Here is a 22156-nt window from a genome sequence, read left to right as displayed (position 1 = left end):
CACTCGTCCACCTGCCACACAGTTGTGTTCCTTTTTGATGTGAGCAACTTTGCATAAGTGGACTCAGCATTTTTCTTCATGATACATATTAGCTATTAGCTGATTTTTAACTTTATCCTTTTAGGAATATTTCTAAGCTATGGCCATTGTTTGTGTAGACTGATTTGAAATATGGTTTGCCATGTACTAGACAATTGCAATGCTGAACTTGCAGGCCTTCCAGGGTAGCATTGTACAAGTGTAACACTGACAGGCCAAGGTCGTCGGCGGGCGGGATTGAACCGGGGACCTCTGGAGCTTAGTGCATGAGCCAAAAGCCAACTGGCTGTTAGCTAAGGCTGTAGAGCAGACTTATTAATTGCTTTCTCTCTCTCTTTAAGTGGTCTCGGTGCCACTAGATAGGACGGAAAACCACACCCAGGTGGTGTGTGGGTTACACAAACTCCAGATAACCAAAGGCATCTGTCTCCTCTGGACTTAACATTTAGGGCCAAATTTTCTGTTGGTGTAAAGGGGCACAGTGCCACGGACTTCAACAGAGTTGCACCCATTTACAATAGCTGAGAATTTGGTCCTCAGAGCATATTTCCCCAGTGCTGAAAAGTTTATGGTGGTTTCCTTTTATTGATTACAAGGTTGCTCTTGCATTTCTGTCTGGGGCTTTTGCAGGGTCTAGATCTTCAAGCATCTGAGCATGAGCTCTCTCTCTGTCCTTACCTGACCCTGGCCTTGGCAAACTTGCTGAGAGACCTCAATACATAAGGCAGTGCTGCACAAAGCACAGGCTATTTTGAGTGAGGTTGGGAAGCTAACATTCATGCCCGAGAGGACCAACAATCCTGAGAGGCTAATTCCAGTTAATCGGTAGCACTGGTCTGTATTGGGCATTTGGGGCAAACACAAGACATAAGGCTCAGAGCCTCCTCCTTACCCAGGAAATTGAGGGCACTAATTTTATATTGTGGATAGCCCTTGCTGACATAACATGAGCATGGGGCCAATTGTTAGGGTCTGATCCTGCAAATGCATGAATTTAATGAGACTACTCATGAATAAAGTTACTCAAGTGCCTAAGCATTTGCAGGATTGGGCCCTTATTCTGCAAAATGGCTGTTCCTGCCATAAAGAGCAAAAAGCTAAATATTTTCCCCTGGGCCAACTTAAAAACCATTTCAAAAAGCATGGTTCTAATTTCAAAAGGCACTACATAAAAATGGGGCAATTTCCCCAGACAGATCTGCTCCCTGTGCGTCTGCTGTGCCATCCCTCCTGCTTTTAGTGACAAAAGTACATTTGTATAATTTCTGATTCCCATTAGTCCTGTGGAGACAACATGACTATGGGAGAGTGAGCTGGATTCTATTTCCTTTCACCCATTATCAACAGCACTGCTAACCAAGTTCTCAATGCAGGCCCGAATGTACCCCTGTGTAACCTGACTGGATGGTGTGTCCAGTAAGACACCTGTACTGCCTGTAGGTTCCTGGGATATCCCTTTCCTGAGAAGCACACCATTTTAGCCAGGTGCCCACTACCTCTCTGGACATGTTGAAATGTACAGTTCTCATTTGATGTGGGGTGATAGTTAACGAGGTGTTCAAGAACACATTTCATAGTTTTTTTCCCCTTCCTCTGTAGAAATAAATATAAGAATTTGGGAGGAAGAGTACTGGGCTCCCTGACACCTGCGGCAGAGCAAGAGAAATCAATTCTCTTTCTTCCATATTTGAGCAACATTTTACTAAATAAAAGATAAAGGATATATCGGTGAGATTCTCTGTATTTGAACTGTAGTGCCCACTCTTGGCAATAAAAATCTATATCACAGCACAGCTGAATTCTCCAGGACTATAGCAAAAGAATAACGCTGTTCACAAATAGTCTGCACTGTTACTCTCTCATGATTCAGTTTCTGAGGGGAAAATAAGTGAACAGAGATTTTAAGGTCCTTTGCTTGACTTCAGAGGTTTATCTGAAGTCAGAGATTGTGGTAAGAACCAGAACCATTATGACTCACTTGTTCCTAATCAAAATGCTGGGAGCATGAAAGCCTGTTCAGTTGTATTGAGACTGAACTGTGTCTTCTTACAAGAGAAAAATAATACACACCCGGGGAAGCACTTAAATAATTGATGTGTTTTGCTTTTATCTGCATGTAGCAATGACAGTAAATCTATGTACCTAGCACTAATGGATAGCATCAGTATGTCAATAATTGCTAATAAGAAAGAAACTGAAAGCAGTGCACTTGTCCTGAAGTGACTGATCCTTCTTTCGTCTTTATCTACCAGTGTCACAATAGTCTCGGAAAATTAATGGAATAAATTTAAAAATTCTGTTCACTAATTGATCATTTTGATCTCAGCACTTTAAAGTGCACAAGCACATTTTGGGTGGAATTCAGTCCAGTGTGACAGTGACTTCTTTTAAACATTTCTGCAACTCTGACAGTTTCTGCGTCTCATATGCTATATTGAAAAGACAAAATTAAACTTTTTTCTACAGGCTGTTGTCTTCTGCACATTTAACTTCCTATTCTGAACCAATGAAAGACTGTAGTCATTCGGGAACCTAACATAAGTCACAAGCCTCTGTGTTACAGAAGTAAAAACCCAATGTTTAGACTCTGAAAAGCTGCCTAGTTCTTTCTAATTCAGAAATATGAGTTTTACTATTAAATGAAGTTTATTGTTAAAAAGTTATGTTGGCCAGTTCATGTCCTGCTACTTAAAATCAAAAGGACATATTCACCAATTTTCTCTGTAATGTTTATCTGATCTGAACAATTATGCAGCTGTTCCTACTACATTCTTGTGTAGGCTGAAAGTAGTGTAGAAATTTTGGCATTTATTTACTGTAACTATAAACTTTAAATTTGTAGGATTGTTTATTAGGCATATACATTCCAAAAGGTTGTTACAATTATTTTATATAAGATCAATGTTGTAATGTGGCTAGACAATACAGACTTATTTATAGTACAGAGTAAATACATATACACACACTCTGCTATAAATAGGTCTGTATTGTCTAGTCACCTTACAATACTAATCTTATCTATTTAAGTCTATTGTCTAGCCCCATTCAACATGAGTCTTAAAAATACGAAGTCAAATGCTGGCCTCAATTACACCATACAATTTTCATTGGACTCAGTAGGGTGGTATTTGGACCATTACGTTATAATCATATTATAACAGAGAATTTTCTCTTGATGTTTTATACCCTTATTTACAAAGATTTTATTGATAAAGTTTTAATCTTCCAAATAGTGGTGAAAAAAATGTTACCATCAAAGGAATTATTTGGTCTTCCCCAAATCCATTAACATGAGACAAACTGTCAGCAACTGGAATATTAAAAATAGTTTAATAACCACATACAGTGCAGTAGTGATACTTATGACTCTACACACGCACAGCACTAAATCCAGGAAATCACAAGTGAAAGTTCATCCACTTTCCCCCCCTCTTCACCTCCACTTTTAAAGTCCACAGGTTTGGGTACCACTCCGCTATCTCTGCCTCATATCAGAGAGAGTGAAAAGAGCATGGGTCAGCCATGATGTCTGGTACAGGAGGTAGTGAGGGGACTGGAGACGATGCCAAGATGACTGGAGAAGGAGGGGAGAATATGAGAACGATGGTGAGGAAACCAAACCTCCTGCTCTGAACAGTCTGCAAATGCGGGAAAGTTTCAGAGCTGCATCCAGATCCAAACTTTACAGCTCAGCCCATCTCTAATATTTATTCCCTTCTTCATCCAATAACCCCCATCCTCTCTCCCCTCAAAAAAACAAACCCAAACCCATAAAGCTACACACCTATCACAACTTTCTGCAAAGGAAACATCCTGGGCCCTTGCAATTGCAAAGGTAATTCAGATATAAGCAACTTTCACACCCATCTTGCCTTGCATGCCGAATATCAGTTTCATCATTAATATCAGATGCCAGCTAAATATTGTCAATGTTGTCCTGAAATATCCCCGTTCAACTCAGAGTCCTTAACAAGCACACACAGCTCAAGCTGTTAAAGTCAAGGCCAACTTTGCTGAAGAAGGGAAGCTATTCTGGTACGAGATCAGCCCATTGATAAGGTAAGCAAGAAATCTTCATCTTCCTAGACTTCTGCTCTACCTTCAGACAACGATAGCGACCTTCTGCTGGCATAGGAAATTGCCCATGGTACAGCTTATGCTGAACTAAAATATTCATATTTTTAGTCTTTTTTTAATATTGCCCCCTCCCTGAAATGGAAACAAAGAGAGAAAAGAAAAATAGTTCATCCACTTTCCCTCCCTCTTCACCTCCACTTTTAAAGCAAGAACCTGGTATCTGACTCTCTGCCATCACAAGCCAGTCAAACTAAATTATTTCACTATAAATATGAGAAGACAAATGCTTGCAATGACAAAATACAAGTAGTGTTTTTAAATGGAATGCTTTTATTTAACAAAAGCCTTGGCACAGAATCGCTCCAATGTCCCCACAAGAATTTCCTTTCATGCAGACGACCTAGCGAATGTTTACACTACGCACAGAAGGGCAGAAAACAAAAAGCTAAGAAATGTCTTCCTACCACATGCCGCAGCCTCCTGTGCAGCAAAGTTTGACATAGCCAGCCATGCGTGTCAGGGAACGACTCCTTTTCAGCTATAGGCAGAATACACAAGGCACTGATTTTGAAAATAAAGTGCACAGAGAATGTATTTTCTCTCAGTAAAGGACCCATCTTTATTACATTCAGCTACCTTTTCTGCAGCCCCTCGCCATTTGAAAAGTTTAATCAATAGGTTAACATAGTGCGTATACAGGGCAGTTGTTTCAGGAACTGTTCCAAGAAATTCTTGCTTAGAAGCTCCAGAGAACAAATTGTGACATTGTCATTTTGACAGAATCAGACTGCTTCCCTGATTAGCTAAAACCAGTCTCATTTATTTTTCATGCCTTTATTAAGAAAATGTAACTTTGTAGGCTAGCCACCCAGTAACAGCTACCCGAGAACGTTTTGTAACTACGAGCATGTAGAACTATGCTGATGCACGGGGTTTCTTCCCCTGCAATGGCTCAGACTCCCTTCAAAACCGAGCGGGTTTGTGTGTGACTTTGCAATCTGAGAATGTGAACTAGTCGGCAGGACACTGTGGTAAATATAAATCTGGCACTTACCCACAACCAGTCCCTCGCAGTCTGACATGGTGTGAACAGTTCTCTTCAACCGTACGTAGGAAAACCACAGGAAAATACAAACTCACTTTCTTCTGTTAGGGTAGGCAGAGGAAAAAAATATCTAACCCTTCTCCTATAATGTACATCTACCCACCTAGGGAGTTGTAGCAACAATCCCGTCTTTGCCTTCTCATTATGGGATGTAAAGATAAGAATGTGCTTTTGTGCCAAAAGAGCATGCTATTGGTGGATAAATTTGTTGTCATCCCTCCCCTCCACAGAGTTTCCTCTTTAATGTCACAGAGGCAAATTACACTGCTTGAAAGGCCATAGAATATTTATGAAACTGCTTTTAAGAGCTAAGCTGAAAATCTGTATTGAACAAACTGGCTAATTGCTGTGTGGTGAAGTTTGTGGCGGGAGCTGCAGTGCTAGGACAGTGGTTTTCAACCTTTCTTCATGTGTGGACCCCCAAAAAATGTCAAATGGAGGGGCGGACCCCTTTGGAAATCTTAGACATAGTCTGTTGACCCCTAGGGTCAAAGGACCACAGGTTGAAAACCACTGTCCTAGGGCATTCATAGTTCTCTGCTGAGTTAGTGTCACAAGAACTCCTCGTTTTTTTGTGTCATTCTTGAGATACACTGTGTAGCTTTTGCCTTGGTATATATCCAGATCTATGGACTAGCTATGGGCCTGAACAAAGAGTGAAAACTCCTCAGATCTGAACAGTCCTGTGCTTCGACTCCACAGGAGTCCTGCCTCTTTTCAGGACATTCTGAATTCTACAGAGTTCTCCATCCCTATTCCTGCTCCATCCCCTTTGCACTTCTGGGGAAGCTCCTGGTGTAGGGGAGATGCCTGGAAGACAAGGCAGAAAGCCACCTATACTCTCCCCAGGTGCATGCTTAGTGTAGCTCAGACACACCCAAGGATCTCATCCTCTTTTGTCAAATGCATGGCATCAATGATGCAGGAGCCCTTGCTTTCCTTGAGTCAGGTGCACAATGACACCACCAGATTGCCCTGTGCCATGCACCTCAGAAAGTGCACAGGACAGGCCTCTCTCCAGTTATTGTCCTGGATCATCCCTGCCTGAAAACACCCTACAGAGGGGAAGGTAGGGGAGGAAATCCCTGCACTGCATTCTGCCCTTGTTATTTCATTGGAGTGGGTGGAAAAGGGACTTCCCCTTAGTCTCTCAAAGTTCCTGGGCAAATAGGGAGGTCCTGTGTCTCTGCGCAGGCTCTGGCCCTTTCTCATTCCTGGTCACTGCATGAAGCATAATTGGAGAAGCTCTACCAGGGAGTGTCCCAGGCTGTGGCAACCTGTAGGTCTCCTCGTGGAGCTACAAGAGGGTTATTCAGTGAGGGGACTCTCACATGGATGGCAGCTATGCAGTGATGATAATAAAGTTGCATCCTGCATTCTATTTTCCAGGGATGTTCTACAGGACTGGAGAGAGAGGCTATGTGCCCCCTCTGGGCCCTGTCCATTCTTCTACTCCCTCCTCCACATAAACCCCAGAGTCAGAGCACCCTCTGTCAGATCTGGAGGGAGAAGGATGACTCCACAGAGGTGGCTGAGCCCCACTTCTGCACAGAAGGATCAGAGGAAGATCCATACATGGAAGAAACCTTCCAGGCACAGATCTGAGAGGAACAGTCTGGACCAGCCTTTGGAGCTTGGCTTTTTCTCCAGCTGTTGAGCATCAGAGCAGAATGCTGTCTTGCACACTTTACAAAGGGCACAGCTGCTCTCCCCAACTTCTTGTGCAACTTCAGTGCACTTTTCACTACTTAAGTGTCTTGGCCACACATGCACATACAGCCTTCTTAGCGAGGCACAGTTAGGTCCCGATCTTGCAAGTGCTTCCACTCGAGCTTAACTTTATGCATGTAAAGAGCCCCATTGATGTCAATGGAACTGCTCCCCTGAGTAAAGCTAAACATGAGTAAGTGTTTGCAGGATCAGGGACTTTGCGAAAAACCCTGTGCAAGATGCTTATGCAGGACATACAATTATCCAAATGGTTGTAGCTTGGTCAAATAAAAACTAAATTTTCATTTTTACACTCATGACACTTATCCTCAAAGAGGGCTATTTCCATCCCCACTTTAAACTTTCTACCCTGAGTCATCTGGGCCATAAAGTTGTTTGGTTTTTTTAAATGGTTATAAGATTTTTTTTTCCATGTGAAAACTATATTTCTCTCCACACTCAAAAAGGAGCAGAACCTTATTTACTCTCTTATTAGTCTCTAAGGTGCCACAAGTACTCCTGTTCTTATTTACTCTGGGATTCTGGTGGGCAGTGAGGGAGGGGACTCACCTTTTGATAGAGAGCAAGGGTGAAGTTATGAGTAAGACTAGATGTTCACCAGGGCAAAAAGTGCAAGAACCATAATTTGAGTTAAAGAATAAAAGGGAGGGGAAAATTACAACACACATTTGAATAATTGTTAGGATAATATGAGAAAAGTGTTAAATAGGTGTCAATAATAGCTCTAGGCTGTGATTTCCAAAAGACTGCAAGGGAGTCAGGCTCCATAAAATTCAATGGGAGTTGGGTGTCTATCTTATGTATCGGGGGTAGCCGTGTTAGTCTGTATCCACAAAAACAACAAGGAGTTCGGTGGCACCTTAAAGACTAACAGATTTATTTGGGCATAAGCTTTCGTGGATAAAACAAACACCTCACTTCTTCAGATGCATGAAAAAAGTGGGTTTTTTTACCCACGAAAGCTTATGCCCAAATAAATCCGTTAGTCTTTAAGATGCCACCGGACTCCTTGTTATCTATCTTACAGCACCCATCACTGTATTATCTAAGCACCTCCCACGTAAAACCTATAGAAATAGCAAAGTCTCTTAATGGAGTTCCTGGGCCATCTCCCCTTTACAGGGTTGGAGCTCTGCTTGGGGTCAGAGTTTTCTTGGAAGGATTTGGGGAAAATAAAAGGGCTGTTCAAATTGGGAGGGTCACTTCTGAAGGAAAGGCTTTCTCAGAGAGGAAGGTTTTGTAACATTTCCTAAAGATGATCAGACTCTGGATTCATCTGATCTCCTCTGGAAGGTTGTTCCAGAGCCGGCTCTCCCTCAGCTGCCTTGGAACAACCCACCCTTAAAGCAGATAGAGAACAAAGCACCAAACTCCATACGGAATAGGTGTTAAAAACTAGAAAGCATGTCTTATGTGTCCTAGAACATGTTATCTACTCCTACATTATGTGGTTTAATGCTATTTAAAAAACTCAGATCATTCTTCCGTACTCTGCCAGAAAGGACATTCACAGAACATTTGTAAGAATTCATGGAGTCTTGAGCATGAGCAAGCTTTTGGTCATGGTCTTGGTCACTAAAAACACACAGGGTCCAAAAGTCATAGTCACTAAAAACACACAGGGAAAAATAAATTTAAGCACCTAGATGACTTAGGAGCCCAAGTCCCATTGACTTTCAATGAGAAAGGGCCAAATTTACGAAGGTGTTTGTAGATTTAGGCACCTAAAGGGGCAAATAAGCACTTCTGTAAATTCTGTTAGCTGACTAAGTGAGTTAGACACCTCATTCCCAATGCCTTCAAATGGGAATGAGGTGCCTAATCTGTTTAGGCACTTTTGAAAATCCCACTAGGTACTTATCCACATCTTTAGGCATCTAAATACCTTTGAAAATCTGGCTCTTGGTGCCTAAATCACACAGGTGCTTATGAAAATTTTATCCACAGCCTTATGGAGCCAATTCCGCTATTCTTATGGTGGAACAGCTTTTTAGAAGAGGAAGGTTTGCAGAGTTTTCTAAAGATGGTCATTGATCAGGGCTCTGGATTCATCTCTCTCCTCTTGAAGTTTGTTCCACAGCCAGACTCCCTTGATTGAGCATGCTCTGTCCCGAGATGTCACTCACTCACTTCAACTTGGGCTTTGTAAGTTTCATTGTCCCTGAAGAGGGCAGCTATCACAATGGTTCACAGCTCAAAATTCCATCTTTAATGTACCTGGGGCTTGATCCATGAATTGCTTTGAAAATGGGGAGATCCATCAGTGTGAAGAGAATTATCCTACTGTAGAGGAAAAGGGTAGGGAGGTGAATAGCAAAAGAGATGGCTTGATTGTGGGAGGAGCAGAAATTCTCTCTCTATGGCAAGGAAAGGGAGACTACTGCCCTGTGAGAAGGGGTAAAGGAATGGGGTTCTCTCATGCTGGAGGGGCCCCTTCTTCACTGGGGAACAGAATCTATGGATCTTTTGCGATTTTTAAGAACAGGTTAGACAAACACCTGTGAGGGATGGTCTGGGTTTACTTGATCCTGCCTCAGCAAAGGGGGCTGGACTTGATGACTTCTTGAATTCTATGATTCTAGGAAACATATACATGTGTGACTTTACTCCCTGAGTGGTCCCATAGGTATAGGGGTTTGCTGGCTCAGGCCCTTAAGCCTGGCTTACAGGTCGAATTTACCCCATTTCCAGCCATGGATGTAGCTGTGCTGGTCCAAACCCCTGTGCAGTGGAGGAAGCTATGACTGGCATTGGCTGGACCTCACATCCCGCTGGAGTGTGGTAAGGCATGCTCTAGAATTACCCTGAAAGGGCTCAGCTAATCTCGTCACTTATCTGGTGGTACAGATGAAGTGTTCTCATTCACTCTCCATTTATCTCTCTTGGCAGAGGGAAATCACTGAGAGTGAGAATGATTTCTTGAGGTAATCAAGTCAGATCTGATTATTACATTTGCAGTTTTCCATGAGCATCTTATAGTCCAATTCCACAGGCATTTATATCTCACATCGGTGTGATTTCCATGCCATTTAAGTAGAAAATGACTGAAATACGTTTCCTCCCTTCTAATTTATGCAAATCAGGTTGGAATATTTTTCATTATGTGAAGAGATTCCTGTCTATTAGGTGTTGGAGGAGATACAAGACCAAATAGGAAATTGGGGGTTGGGTGGGGGATGGAAAGAAGCAGTCGGCTGAAATTAGTATATTTATATCAGCCTATAAAATCAGTCACTTAGAGCATTAAAAAAATATAGTCAGTCCTGCAAGTTAAAAGTATCCCCAGGTAATCTCCATGTATGAATCAGGCACATGCAAAGTAGACAGTCTATGCTCTCAACAGCAGAGGACGCCTCTTTTTTCAAAGTTATGGGTTCATTATTAAAAACATTTTTTGCCTGAACAAACATACTGGTTGTGGCCAGTCAAAAGACAAGGGGCCTGAATCTCCTGTCACCCAAGTATAAATCAGGAGTAATGTTACTGGAGTCACTTGAGTTACACTGTTGTAAAATGCACATAAACTACAGGAGAATCAGGCCTAATGCATCCCCTGTTACCAAACACTCCTCCAAAATACAAGAATTACTGGAGTCTCCAGAGGATAAACCCACTCTCTCCTGCCCCAGGTCCCACTCATGCCCTACCCCTACCCTGGGGGCTGCACAGGAGCATGGGGTAAGGCTGCCTATGGTGACCCGGTGCCTCTGCTTCACTGGGGTCATTTCCAAGGGGGCCATTCTGGCCCCTTTCCACCACCAGAATGACATGAAGTGGTTGGAGAGGGGAGCCATCATCCAGTTCCTAGTATTTAGGACAAAGCCACGAATTAATCTTAACTTTTACCTACCCTGTGATGGTTACACTTCAGTTCTTGATTATTCACACAGCAAAGTAATGGTTATAGAACAGTTGGTATAAAGGCCTCACCCTCTGCTCCTTAATCAATGCTTTTACCTAAGTAAAGCAAGCAAGTTCAGACCCAAAGCACAATGACCATTAAGTGCCAGTGAAAGGCATTTTTCCCCCTATGGTCTTCTGACACATGATCTTTTTGGATTTTCAATTTGGTGGGTAGAGAAGCGTAATATGCTTCTTGCAATACTCCTGAGGGAATTCTGTGCCAAAAAAATTCTGCCCACAATATTTTAAAATTCTGCAAATTTTATTTGTCAAATAAATGCAGAGGCTTCAGCATAGCAGTAGGGAGCACAGGCCAATGGCTGCATGGAGATGGAAGATCACCCTTCCGCCTCACCACCCCACCCCGCATCCTCCCGGGACATGGACTCAGTGGTGAGGCTGCACCTGACCCTGACACAGCTCAAGGGCTGGGTCTGCCCCAGAAACACCCCGAGACCCTGCCTCTCCGCATCAAGCTAACGAGAGGGACAGAATCTTGGAAGCATGCCCAGCCCTAGCCCCCAATCCAGGTGTGGGCGGGCAGGCAGGCTCATCCTGGCAGGATTCAAGTGTGGAGGGGGGTGGTGCAGGTGTAGGATGAGAGGGCTCTGTGGGGGGCAATCTGGGTGCAGGTGGCTCAGTAGGGTATCTGGGTGCAGAGGAGATCTAGATGCATAGGGGATCATTGGGGGGGTGAAGGTGGCTGGGGCTCAGCAGAGGGGGTCTGGGTGTGGGGGGCTCAGCAGGGGGTTCCAGGTGCAGGAGGGTGGGGCTCATTGGGAGGGGGTTTGAGTGCAGGGGTCTCAGTGGAGGGTGGTCTGGGTTCAGCAGTGGTGGTCCAGATGCAAGGGAAGGGGAGGGGCTCAGTGGGTACCTGAATGCAGGGGGGTGAGGCTCCGTGTGGGGTGGTCTCACTGCAGGGGGTTTGGCTCAGTGGGGCAGGGGTTTGGGTGCAGGGGGTCAGGATCAGTAGTGGGTATGGGCATAGGGGGGGTTGGATGTACAGGGGCTGGGGATCATTGTTTCCTGTACAATGATCCCCACATGGCTGAGTAGCAATGGGGCAAGAAGCAGGGGGCAAAGCTTCCTGCAGCCAGGGGATGTTTCTGGGGGTGGGTTTGACCCAGCCTGCCTCTGACCACTCCTTGCAGGAGAAGTCGTCATTCTGTGCTCCTGCATCTCCAGCCCAGCCTAGCAGCTGAGCCTGGTGCAGGGTAGGAGCTACCAGCCGGGGCATCCCCATCCCCTCCCCCATCAGGATTTACTTCTCCATTGGCTGCTTCGGATGCCCAAAACGGCATGCCTGTGCTACTGGGGAGAGGCACATGACTGCTTTTGCAGCTTCCCTTTTCTCTCCTGTCAGAAGTCATTTTTCTGCAGGGAAGCAAAGAAATCTGTGGGGAACCTGAATTCTGTGCATGTACAGTGCACACAGAATTCCCCCAAGAATATTGCAAGGTAACTTGTAACACTGACAATACATCACGAAGAAGCATTAAGGATTATTTTCTCAAATTATTTTCAGATGTGGAAGTTGATTGAAAAAAAAAAGGGAGGAGAATATGACATTTACAATAACATTTATAACTGACAGTAATATATAAAGTGATAGTAATTACCACACACACACACATATATATACATACACACACACACACACACACTAGAATTTACAGTCGTTTTGTACATACGAGATCCTGATATTAGAAACACATACACATTTTGCTCTATAGTTTGGGATTTTTAAAGCCAGATTCTTACTGGTCACAACTGAATGTGAGCTTGGTATTCCAGAGAGAAAAAGTCTCCATCTCCTCTGATGTCACCCCAGAGAGAAGATTAGAAGATTATCTGTGTCAGGTGGCAACAATCCAGCAGCACAGAATAGAACTTTGCACATTCAAAGAGAAAAAATGAGGGGAGAAATTCCAGCCATCTCTAAGAAACGTATATCTCACAAGTCTATTGCTGGCTCACAAAGAAAATGTTTTATGCAAAGGTGTTTCTATACAGTAAATAAAATAAGAAGATCAAAGACTTGGAAGAGGATTTGTCTTTGAGAAGGAAAGAGTAGATAGTCCATGAGTCTCCGTGGCATTTCAGTCCCATTCTATTTATAAGCAGCTGCTTTCTCTAGGGAGAAGTTACAAAGGACCATTGAAATTAAGTGGAGAAAATATTAATGCCAACTACCATTTGAAAGGTGGGATTGTTTTTTAGCTGCAGCAATGGCTGCTAATATACTGGAATTAAACTGAGCATGTAAGCTTAAATCTGACTTGCCGTGAGCATTTGTCTGGATAAAATTTGTTTGCACAGCTATTTGCAGAAGGTGAATACAAAAGGACACAAACTGGGCTTCTCACACTCACTAAGAAATGTGAGCAAATGTTCACCAGCATTCTTGCAGTATTCACTCAGTGCAGAGAGAGAGCACGAGACCAATGTAAAGGCCATTCTTCCATCAATATACAGTAGATCTCCAAGCATAATTCCAATTAGTGTTAATGGGGGTTGCCAATGTAAACTTTCCATGTGTTAATAGGTAGTCTCAAGGGGGAAACTGAAGGAGCAAAAGAACAATTATACAATTTAGGCCTGATCCTCCTGCCCCTGGTTTCAACAGCAGCTTTGCCATTTATTTCCATGGGAGTAGGATCGAGCCCTTTCTATTCCCCTACAGCTGAATTTACTTTGCACTTGTGGAGGAAAAAGAGCTTAAAATCTCTGAAGGTAAATATTATGTTATCGAGTGGTGGATCTGAGGAGCAAGTGAGAGTCTAGCAAACCAAGAAGGCTTGGCAGCTGCAAAAACAAAATCCAGGCAGACAGATGCTCTCTGCAATGAGGCCGGTCTTAAAAGATTCACAAATGAATGGGCTCTGCAAGGTTTTCAGTGTTTCCTACCAAAATTCCTATAAATCAGCCTTTTTGGGCAGGGAGGCGGAGAGGAGTAGAATCAGTTACATCCCCAGACAGCTTGGATCTCCAAGGTTAACTGACAAAAGACTGGAGAGCTGGAATGTCCCGGGAGGAATTAAGAAGGGGCAATGTCATCCTTTCAGAAGGCAAAAGCCACCGCTTTAGTTATGGACTGTAAGTGCTTCGGAGACTAATTGCTGCCGTCTGTGACCAAGGATTTCAATTCAGTAATAAAGGAAGGTGAGGTGCCAGATACCATGAATTATGGAACCATGCTGGGAATACTAAATCTTGTTTTAAGAGAAGGAAAACCACACTCCTTTATTGAAAGTATGAGGATCAATGCCAATTAGAACACTAGAGAGAGCAGGCGAGACAGAGATGAACCTCTCGCCTGCGCCTGAGAGAAGGAGATTTATTAAAAGTGGGCCCAAATAGAATAAAAATAGAACATCAGGCCCGAATAGCCCCATGTTTTAATAAATAAGGCTTCACTATCTTTTGTCTCTAATATTTTCCACCTGTGCACATTTAAATCAAGAAAGACATTGTCCCCATTAAAAAAAAAAAAAATACTCGCCAACGGTGACCATAAAGGGGCATCTGCGAGGTCATAGCTTCCCTCCATATTTGAAACAGGAGCAAAGCATGTGATATCTGCCAGAACATGCTGACTCGTTTAGAAATAGAGTTACCAGATAGCAAGTGTGAAAAATCTGGACAGGAGGTGGGGAGTAATAGGCACCTATATAAGAAAAAGCCCCAAATATCAGGACTGTCCCTATAAAATGGGGACATCTGGTCACCCTATTTAGAAGGGTAACAAGAGGTGTGCTGGATGACCAGGCCAGAGGCGGATATATCTACCCCTCTATAGCAGTGGTTCTCAAACTTATTTGATTGCGCCCCTCCTTCTTTGTGTCTGTAGTAGTTTACGCCCCCCCGTCCTCTTGCCACACAAGTACATCTACAGATATAAACAGCAGTGCTTCACTTAAAATCAGTTTTGGCTTCTTTGTTTTTCCACTTGAGTTGGGTTTTTTTTTTTGTCTGTTGCACAAATGAGCCAAGGATCCATTGTAATAAGAGCAAAAGCAAAACTGCGACTGTGGTCCATGTGCACGCTCTGGCCTTACCCCGTAGTGTAGATAAGTCCACCTAAATTACGCAACTCCAACTACGTGACTAACGTAGCTGGAGTTGATGTAGCTTAGGCTGATTTACTGCAGTGTCTCTACACCATGCTGGGTTGATGAGAGACACTCTCCCATTGACTTACCTTACACTTCTCTTTCCGGTGGAGTACCGGAGTTGATGGGAGAGCAATCGGCGGTCGATTTAGTGGGTCTTCACTAGAACCGTTAAATTGACCTCCAGTGTATCGATTCTCCGCAACGTCGATCCCCGGTAAGTGTAGACAAGCCCTATGTCGTAGCAAACAGATTAACATGCAGATGGCAATGACTTTCTATAATGCTATGCAAGCTTAACAGAAATCCATCAAAACGCACACCACCATCTAGAGTGCCATCTGAGGACCTGCTAGTTATTCATTGCTGTGGATAAAATGTGTGCAGTATATTTTTCTTCCTAAAGCTTCTCACAAATACATTCTGTGCCTCCCGGGGGGCCTGCCTCCCAGTTTGAGAGCCTTTGCTCAATAGCAATCCCAGTTTGAATCTCATCACATCTCATCTCCACAGCTTCAAACTTTTGGGAATCATCATCATCAGCAAACAGCAAGCACCAAATAGGTGGTAAAATCAGATGATCCTCCAGATAGTTTCCTGCTCTGAAATCAACTGCAACCTTCAAGGTGCAGAGTCAAGGTCTCCCATCCAGGGAGATGGGATGAATTAAGAGAATGCTAATGGAAACAGAGTTGAGCAAACAATGGAGGAAAACTATTCACTAGGGTGTTTATAAAATCTGCAGCATAATTCAATCTGGTCACATTCACACCCATTTTCATTTACTTCTTTGCAAACATTTGTCAATGGCATTGGATGGCAGGAAAGGTTGCAGAGGAACTTTGTTTTTTATTTATTTGGAGAATAAGAAACACCATCACAATTAGCATAAACTGGTGACCTTTCTGTCAATGTCTGCGAAGAGGCCAAAGACTCAGTGGGAATAGGGAATGAGCAACTTCATTGCCATTTAAGTGTCCTCTTTAGGTCAGGGTTGATCAAGGCATCCATGGATCTCAAAGTGCTTGAGGAAGTCAGTATTTTTATTCCCATTTTATAGATTAAGAAACTGAGGCACAGGAAGAAGTGACTTGCTCAAGATCAGCAAACCAGTGGAAGAACCAGGTATTAGACCCAGGTTTCCTGAATTCCACTGCAGTGCCCTATCCAGTAGGCCATGCTGCTTATCTGTGATAAAATGGAGGAATTCAGTACGCAGGGATGTCAAATCAATTCATCACTTGAAATAAATGTCTTAAATATGCTGTGTAGCATTTGCTTATCATTATCAGGAAAAGGGAAGTGAAAGCAATAGTAGGGAGAAGAGAGAAATGAAGAGAAGATACCAAGGGAAGAGAAGAGGAGGAAGAAGAGAACACGTGAGATTAGTCTTTGAGGCAATAAAAATACATGTTTGTGTATCTGCCATAAACTTGGGCACACATTTGCACATAGACCTACATGCACAATCAAAGCTATGGCTTTATTTTTTGGGTACTACACCTTTAAATTTCTGGGGACTATACCTATCTACATGCATATCACAGAATAGACAACACTAGGCTCACCCGTGCTGACTTTACTTTTATTCTTCCTTATTTTGTTGTTTCCCTTACCCTAAAATAAATGTCTGGCTGAAAGGATATGGTTGCTTTTTGGTGCATGGATAAACATATGCAGGAGTACGTTAAGGCTTGTTGAAAATTTCCAATCAAAGTGGTTTTCAATGGAAAATTGCATTTTCAACTAAACAAAATTTTCTGTGAAAAGGGTCTTTCCACAGTATTTTTTTCCCTTTTTCTTTGAAAAACTGAAAGCCCCAAACCCAAAATATTTCACTTTGGAAATGCTGCTGAGAAGACAAGTGGGAGTTGTCATTCAGTTGCTTCATGTCCTCATTTTCATTCTAGGGTTTGGGCTCCTCAACTGGACAACGACTCCCACAATGCTTCATGGCCAGGGACTCCAATGATGCACCGCCCCCTCTTCAAAGGTGGAGATTGTGGTGCATCATGGGAGATGTACTCAAAGCTTATAAAGGAGCATGGAGACACGAGACAGTTGAACTATAACTGCTATGAGGTGCCATAGCAGCATTTCCAAATGGGAAAAAAAATGAAAAATTTTCAGCAGAAATCTGATTTTAATTTTTCAGTGGAAATTCAAAAGTTTTCCAGGGAAAATCCATTTAGAAAGACTTCCCAACTTTAGGCAAGACTTTACATCATCACATTAACAGTGACGTCCAATGGTTCCCTGGAAGGTAAATTAGGACCTGACCTTGTAACCACAACTCACAGCAGTAATTACTCACACCAGCTGTCCTATTGAGTACAGTTTTCCAAAGGATTGGGTCCCAATGCAACATATGACAAGTACAATTAATTGAATGTAACAATTACAAAACATTTTAGCATGCAAGTCAAACAGTAGAAATTGAGGCTCTATTCCCCAACAGTTCCAGCACTATTGCTGCCTATCAATAACAGCCCTGCTTGGCCACCTATTGTAGTTCTTCATTATCCTCCTTTCCCTGTTGGCACAAATCCTTCCAGGCCAGTGTTTTTGCTATGTCCTGGACGCATCTCCTGTCTATGTCTTTATTAACTCACAGCAATGACAGGAACTAATGGAAGCAGGGGAGTGAAACCTTGGCTGTAAAATCCTGGAATATAGACCTTCAGCAGGGGGTGTCCGTGTGGAATTGCTAGCGCATTGTGCGGAGTGCTTTGCCAGAACTGGATTAGATGTGCTGAAATGACACCCCCGGACCATCAAAGCAGCAGTTAATGTGAACTAATAATGGGTCCCAGCATTTTTTAAACACAGGATCAGTTTATAGTTATTTTTTATCAGAAAATTATACTGGCAAAAATTACAAGAACTTATTCCTGGTGATGTTAACTTGCCAAGAATAGATAGGAAAAGTGCAAAGGGTACAGAGCTGAAAATTAAAACTCCAGGGAATTTTTTAATTTAGAGAGCAGCAGAAACTCAAAGAAATCTGTCTCACAGCAGAGCCCATGTATAAGGAAATTCATGTGTAGTCAAGTGTCAGGATATTTCTTCAGTGCAGGGCAACGTGTCGATTGCATTTCCAGTCAGAGTGAACCTTTGCTTAGAGTGAAGTTTTTTTGTAATGGTGAGTTTTCATTTTAGTTCATTTGCGCAAAAAGCTGCTGTGTATTTGTAAAGGGTTAAGACTCCTTTCTTTCTCCCCACTCTTACGGCCTCATTCCGCCACTCTCACGCTGACTAGCCCAGAACTCTGCAAGTGGTCCTGTTGTACAGGCACTGCACTCTGACCCTCCATTCTAAAAGGCTCATTGGATTAAGTTCTGCCCTCAGAGGGGTGTGCACTTCTCCCACTGAAGCCACTGAGATTTGCATTTGCAGGTGAAGGCAGAATTGGGTCCCATGCTCTCTCGGAACCAATAAAATGTTGTTTATTTACCAATAAACTCCCAGGGATATTAAATTGGTAACTCCACCATTGGTACAGTATCCTTTTCAAACAAAGGGTCTACGGCCCTGGGGAACATGCTGCAGAGTTATTTCATGCCTTGGCTCTGTCACTGACAAATTACAAAGCAGAGCTAGATTCTGCCATCTTGGTGCAATAACTCCAGCTACAGGGGCACTATCACCTCCCATTACTCTGGGCTTGCACACTGCGGATGCTCATCTGCACAGTGAGGATGGGTTTATTCCCGTCCCAGCCCTCCAGACTCTAGTATGTGCAGAATGCTGCTGCCTGCTGGCTTACCCATACCAAGCATAGCACCCACACCCTCAGACACTTCCACTTATGGCTCCCAGTCCATTTCAGGAATCAGGGCAACATTATTCTCTTTGTCTTTGAGAGTCCCTTTCTCTTGAATCGTCTTTCTCTCTCCTATTCTCCCTGGGCTGCCCACTCTTCTAGCACTGGGCTACTCACTACCACTCACTCCATGCCATCTTGAACAGTTGGTGGAAGAGCCACCTTCTCTGCAAATCCTGTTACCCTTCTAGTATCCGTGTACTGCACTGACTCTCCCTGTCATTTCGAACCTCAGCTGAGAGCATCTCATTACTCCCCGGCTCCCTTTTGAGTTCCCTCTCCCCCTGCAGTATGCTAGTTAGCTATGTCTGAGAAAAGCCTGATGGTCTTGCGCCTAAGGCACTGGACTGGGACTCAGGCAATCTAGGTTCAGTTTGTGGCAGTGTGACCCTGTGTGAAACATCCAACCACTCTGTGCCTCCGTTTCCTACCTGCAAAATGGAGATAACAAGACTTACCTTCTGTTTTATCTATTTCGTTTGTAACCTCTCCGGGGCACATGCTGTCTCTTACTATTTGTTAACAGCACATACCACGAAGAGGCCCGGTCCTTGGCTGTAGTTATGCTACTGTAACACTAAGTACTTGCATATTTTATGTCTAAAATGTGTTTTGTGACAGAGCATGTATGAAATACACTCTACTAAAGAAAGGTGTATTGCATTCTTGATTACTAAAATTGCCATATCTCATACATAATTCTACCTCAATCCATCTCACTAACAAACAGAATGCATCTAGGACTGTTTGTTCAGCTATGGATGGTTGAAATGATGCTATCATTGACATAACAACTGATATAGCCATGGAAAGAATATTAGTTTCAGAATCCTTCTGGCCAATACCCCAAGAGGAAACCAGCAATGCATTATGTAGCCCATGCTACTGTATAAATATTATTTTGAGCATGGCAAGATAAAAATTAGTAGGCATAACAATTAATGATGAAGGAAAAAGCCAAGATTTATGAGATGAAAACCTGACTTGATGCTGGCTCTTTAAAAATACACTTGAACAATGCATGGAAAAGTAAACCTTTTCTATCATGTCCACATTCCTTCTGCACCTCAGAATTGTAATTAGTGACAACGGGGGTGGGGGAGGGGGGATTCATTTGACAGTTGTCCTCAGGGCAGACTTTTTACTTCTATCTACATCTACACAGCTCTCTATTACTGTTTCCCCTGGCAAAACTCCTCCTCCACTTCACTGGGTTCCTTAGCACAGACAGGAGCAGATGTAGGGCTAATCCACATTTTCTCCTCTATTGATAAATACTTTGCTTAGCCACTACTGGACTAAGTATTTAATTTTCCAAAGATGGACGATGATGCAGTGGGACACACACAGCATTAGGTGAACAGAAAACTCCTCTTTGTAATCCTGCCTGCTGGATTGTGTGAAATAACAGGATCTAAATTAAACACCATGGGCCAAAGTCATCCCTGGGGTAACTCTATTGATTCAAATGTACTTTATTTGATTTGACTACATTAAACCAGGAATGAACTTGGCCCACTGTGTTTATACCGTGTTGGATGATATCGCCAGGAAATTTGAACTTGAGCTTCACACATGTATAAACTTGACTGTTCTGGCTGAGACACTGATACTATAGCTGCATTTAGCTTGTGGTTCTTTGATCTGGATCTGTCATCATCCCTTATGAGTATTTCCTTATAAAGGTTAGCTGGGCCTTCTGAAAATATGAGGAGTAATACAGAAATTCTGTCTACATGCAAAATGTGGACTGTATGGACAGTATTTTTTCCAATTAGTCCAAACACAAAAACATATCTCTATCAGTTATTTCAGATCGGTCAGTATAAGGTATACACCGTGGTAGGAATCTCTCCTGAATACACTAAAAAGTGAATCAGTACCCAGTACATTAAGATGCAAAGAATATAACTTTCGGAAGAACTAATGGTGCATAAATGCAGCCAGAGATTTCCCAGCGCTGGAATTTACAAGGTTAAATTACAGATTTCATGCTACTGTTGAGAAGGAATTTGAAGTTCACTCAGATTCCTTGGGAGTTCAGCAAAGAGCTTTCTAGAGGGTAACAGATTTGGTGGGTCAGCCTGGTTTCCCTATCACAGCAGAGGCCATAGCATTCTGCAGTTACTCAGCAACCCTCACTCATCTGATGGATACCACCTTGCCAGGCCATGAGCAGATTGTGTGTGTAGACTTTACTTACATGGAGATGAGCAAAAGTCAGACGCAGAGCCCGATTCTGTACCACTAGAGTCAATGGGAGCATTGCCATTGGCTTTATTGGAAGCAGGAGCAGGCCTATATTGAGTAATGTAGAATATTTGCAATGAAGGAATATATCCATTAATTTACCCAGCAACTTTTTAATACCCCATCTCACTATCTGGTGCTGTATGTTTTCTGAGCCTTCAGTTTATCTTCACGACCACTAACTAGCCATACTGTATTTATTCTGTACTATATTATTCTGTACAGAGACTGGAAGAAGCCAAAACCTGGTCTCTTTTTCCATCTGTGTTTCTGCATTGTATGTAATTGTGATTTTCACGGTCAGATCTTGCAAGCAGGGATTTCATTGCTTGATATCCATCGCTACACCTCTGGCACTACATCTTTGACACTTTGCAAAGTAATATGCACGCTAAAAGCCCAATCCTGCAACCCTCACCCTTGTAAATAATCCTTAAACAAGTAGCATCACTGAATTCATTGGGACTACTCGCATGAATAAAGGTTGCAGGATTCCTGGTTCCAATGATATATATAAATAATAATATTGTTGCATTATGAAGCATTAACTGGAAAGAACTACCTGATCTTTGGACATGTTTAAAAAAATATTTCTAGCATGCCCTATCCAGTGATACAATGCGGTGCATGATATAGAACATTCATATTGAGCTAGCCATAAAGGAAATGGATATAGCCAATAATATCCGAGGCAATATCAAAATCAGGATTTCAGGCCAGACTACATAAAACTAGCAGTTTGGGCATTAGTATTGAAGGCTGGGAGAGGTAGAGTACCCAGTACACTGTATTCTCTCAGTGAGCCACCAAGGGCTGGGAAGGTGATGTGACATGGTGGGTCTTAAACAGTTGTATAATGTAAACAACACGGCTGAGATCCTGGGCCAGATCTTGACAGGTACTTAGGCACTGCTCCGCTCAGCATTGCAACACCATCCCCTCAACAGCCTGGTACCTAGCAGAATCCTCAGCCCTGAGCTAGGTACCCAGACTCCCTATACAATGCATGGGGAGAGTTAGGGGCCTAAGGGAGGGATCCTTACAAGCTGGCCTGCTGAGAAAGGAGCCACCTAAACTAGCCAGGAGTAAATGCCCAGGAGGGGGGTTGGAAGAGGA

General features: G+C 43.0%; 1 protein-coding gene across 1 annotated transcript in view; it reads right to left on the bottom strand.

Annotated features, from left to right (window-relative positions):
• The window catches only part of EML1 (EMAP like 1), a 177058-nt gene extending 171734 nt beyond the window's left edge, over nucleotides 1–5324 (bottom strand). The window contains exon 1 of the mRNA XM_054025083.1: nucleotides 5171–5324. Coding sequence (XP_053881058.1) covers nucleotides 5171–5198 — 28 coding nt within the window. The 5' untranslated portion in view covers nucleotides 5199–5324. The remainder of the gene's footprint in view (nucleotides 1–5170) is intronic.
• Nucleotides 5325–22156: the final 16832 nt, after the last annotated feature.

The sequence above is a fragment of the Malaclemys terrapin genome, chromosome 4, assembly GCF_027887155.1.
Source record: "Malaclemys terrapin pileata isolate rMalTer1 chromosome 4, rMalTer1.hap1, whole genome shotgun sequence".
NCBI classification, from domain to species: domain Eukaryota; kingdom Metazoa; phylum Chordata; order Testudines; family Emydidae; genus Malaclemys; species Malaclemys terrapin.
This window is presented reverse-complemented; position numbering and strand designations above follow the sequence as displayed.